Genomic DNA, 1,895 nt, shown 5'->3' with positions numbered 1-1,895 from the left:
TGGGGGGCGGAGGAGTGGAGGCGAGAAGAAAAATACCGACGTTAACACATCTGCTCATCACGTGGGCCCTGCATCGACTAAAGTGATCTCGGGTTTTTCTCAGTATTCAAGTGATATAATCCACTGGTTGCCGAAAGAAGTGGGGTGGCGGGGGTGGGAATGGGGGAGCGCACTCCTCCCGGCTGAAAACCAAAGTGAAGAGGGTGCGACCGCCACTTGAAATAAAAATCTGGTTCCTCCGAGTTCTGCTGAAAAACCTCTAGGATGCTTCGGGAAATGGGCACTTTCCAATGAAGGGAAGGCAATTAAACAACTGAGAGGGAGCCCGTGGACCACAGAAGGAGGTGGGGGTGGGGCGCGGGAGTCCTACCACTGCTCCCCTGTGGGCTGCCCTGCTTCATCAGGGTAGGCTGGCCTCCCTGAACTGACTTACCATTCTGTAAAGCAATTATCTTCTGATGCTGCTGCTCGGTTAAGGCGGTTAAAGCTTTTAAGTGTTTCAAAGTTAATTCCAAGACTACAGCTTTCTCCAGATGCCCCAGCGTCTGCAGTGGTGCAAAAGAGAAAGGGGCACTTGGTTACTTAAAAACGCACACTGGGCTTGATTGCCTCTCTATTCAGCACGGCTAGTTAAGCAAACACTTTGAAAGAAGTACTATTCTTCTACTTCTTGAGCTTTCCACAAGACAGGTTACAAATGATTTCTTGCCTTCAGTTGGGAGCAGCTACTCTGAGTTTGTGGGAAACTCTGCTCACTATGGCACAAGTTATAAGTCAGGCATCTTATATTTACATTTATTCTTAAATCTCTGGGAGTCGTACCAGGTTTTAACACGCCCTTAGAGAGCAGCAAAGAATGAAAATGAAGCATCTTACTGTCAATTTCAGATGTTCAGGCAGTAAATCTTTCAGCTGAGCAATGCATTCATTAATTCGGTCTCTTCTTTTCTTTTCTATTAATCTGTGCGGTAATTTGTAGGTATCCTTAATATTTGAGAATCGTGGAAGAGAGAAAACAATAAGCTAAACATTCACTCACTGGGTATAATCCCCCACCCCCATAAAATATACTAAGTGATAAACTACACCTCAAAAATCACTTTCCTCTGAACTGTTCTGCAATGCAATTTAAATTCAGGTATGATGTTTAATATCCCCCTGAGAGAACCCAGCAAGCCACTTAAAATTCACAGTTGGAGAAGCTCAGGGGCTGGAATATATTTGCGGGTAGAGCTTCGCTGTGAAATCAATGGCCCTAATTTAACTATCTAGGCAGGTTATGAGGAACATCGGAAACTTACACTTACCTTGCTGTCGTCTCGCTTCATGCTCCTTTTGGGTTTACACATATACAAAGAGGAATAGTCCAGTCTGCAAAACAGAAATCACCATCAGGCACCCATTCAGCGAGGGGCTGTGCCCTCGCCCTCTCCACACCACTTTCTGGAGAAGAAAAAAAAATCAAACCGGAGCCTAAACAGCTATTCGCAAGGGTGCGTGCACCTTACCCTATAAAATCTCTATGTTCCAGTAACTGTCTCTCTTGCAAATGAGGAATTCCTTCGTCCATGTTCACCCGCTGTCCGTTTTCCTGTTTCGGTTTTGGGGGCTCTGTTCTATAACCTGCGGGACGGTAGGCTTGGGAGATCCTGGGGGGGAGCTGTGCGTCTCCAGTCTCGCTCTCTCGCTCTCTCGCTCTCCCTCTTCCGTGCAGTGTTGAAAGTGTGAAGCAGTTGGCCCCCCTCCGCCGCGCTCGCTCGCCCTCCCTCTCGCACACACACACGCGCGCATACACGCACACGCACACTGGCCCCACTGCGCTGGTAGTTTGCTCTCACTCCAGGCAGTGTTTGGCCACAGGGCACGCGCGTCGCCGGCCAGACCAGCACCCGGCT

At 48.5% G+C, this 1,895-nt stretch overlaps 1 protein-coding gene across 1 annotated transcript in view; it reads right to left on the bottom strand.

The window, feature by feature from the left end:
* BHLHE41 (basic helix-loop-helix family member e41) overlaps positions 1-1,895 on the bottom strand; it is a 3,083-nt gene extending 1,188 nt beyond the window's left edge. Inside the window, exons 1-4 of the mRNA XM_021717843.1 lie at positions 1,509-1,895; positions 1,308-1,371; positions 877-984; positions 434-545 (exon numbers count right to left, since the gene is read on the bottom strand). Coding sequence (XP_021573518.1) covers positions 434-545; positions 877-984; positions 1,308-1,371; positions 1,509-1,570 — 346 coding nt within the window. The 5' untranslated portion in view covers positions 1,571-1,895. The remainder of the gene's footprint in view (positions 1-433; positions 546-876; positions 985-1,307; positions 1,372-1,508) is intronic.

This window comes from Carlito syrichta, unplaced genomic scaffold (genome assembly GCF_000164805.1).
Source record: "Carlito syrichta isolate Samal-C Ts95f unplaced genomic scaffold, Tarsius_syrichta-2.0.1 Scaffold311234, whole genome shotgun sequence".
Classification (NCBI taxonomy): Eukaryota; Metazoa; Chordata; class Mammalia; order Primates; family Tarsiidae; genus Carlito; species Carlito syrichta.
Note: the sequence above shows the minus strand (reverse complement) of the source record. Positions and strands in the feature narration are given on the sequence as shown.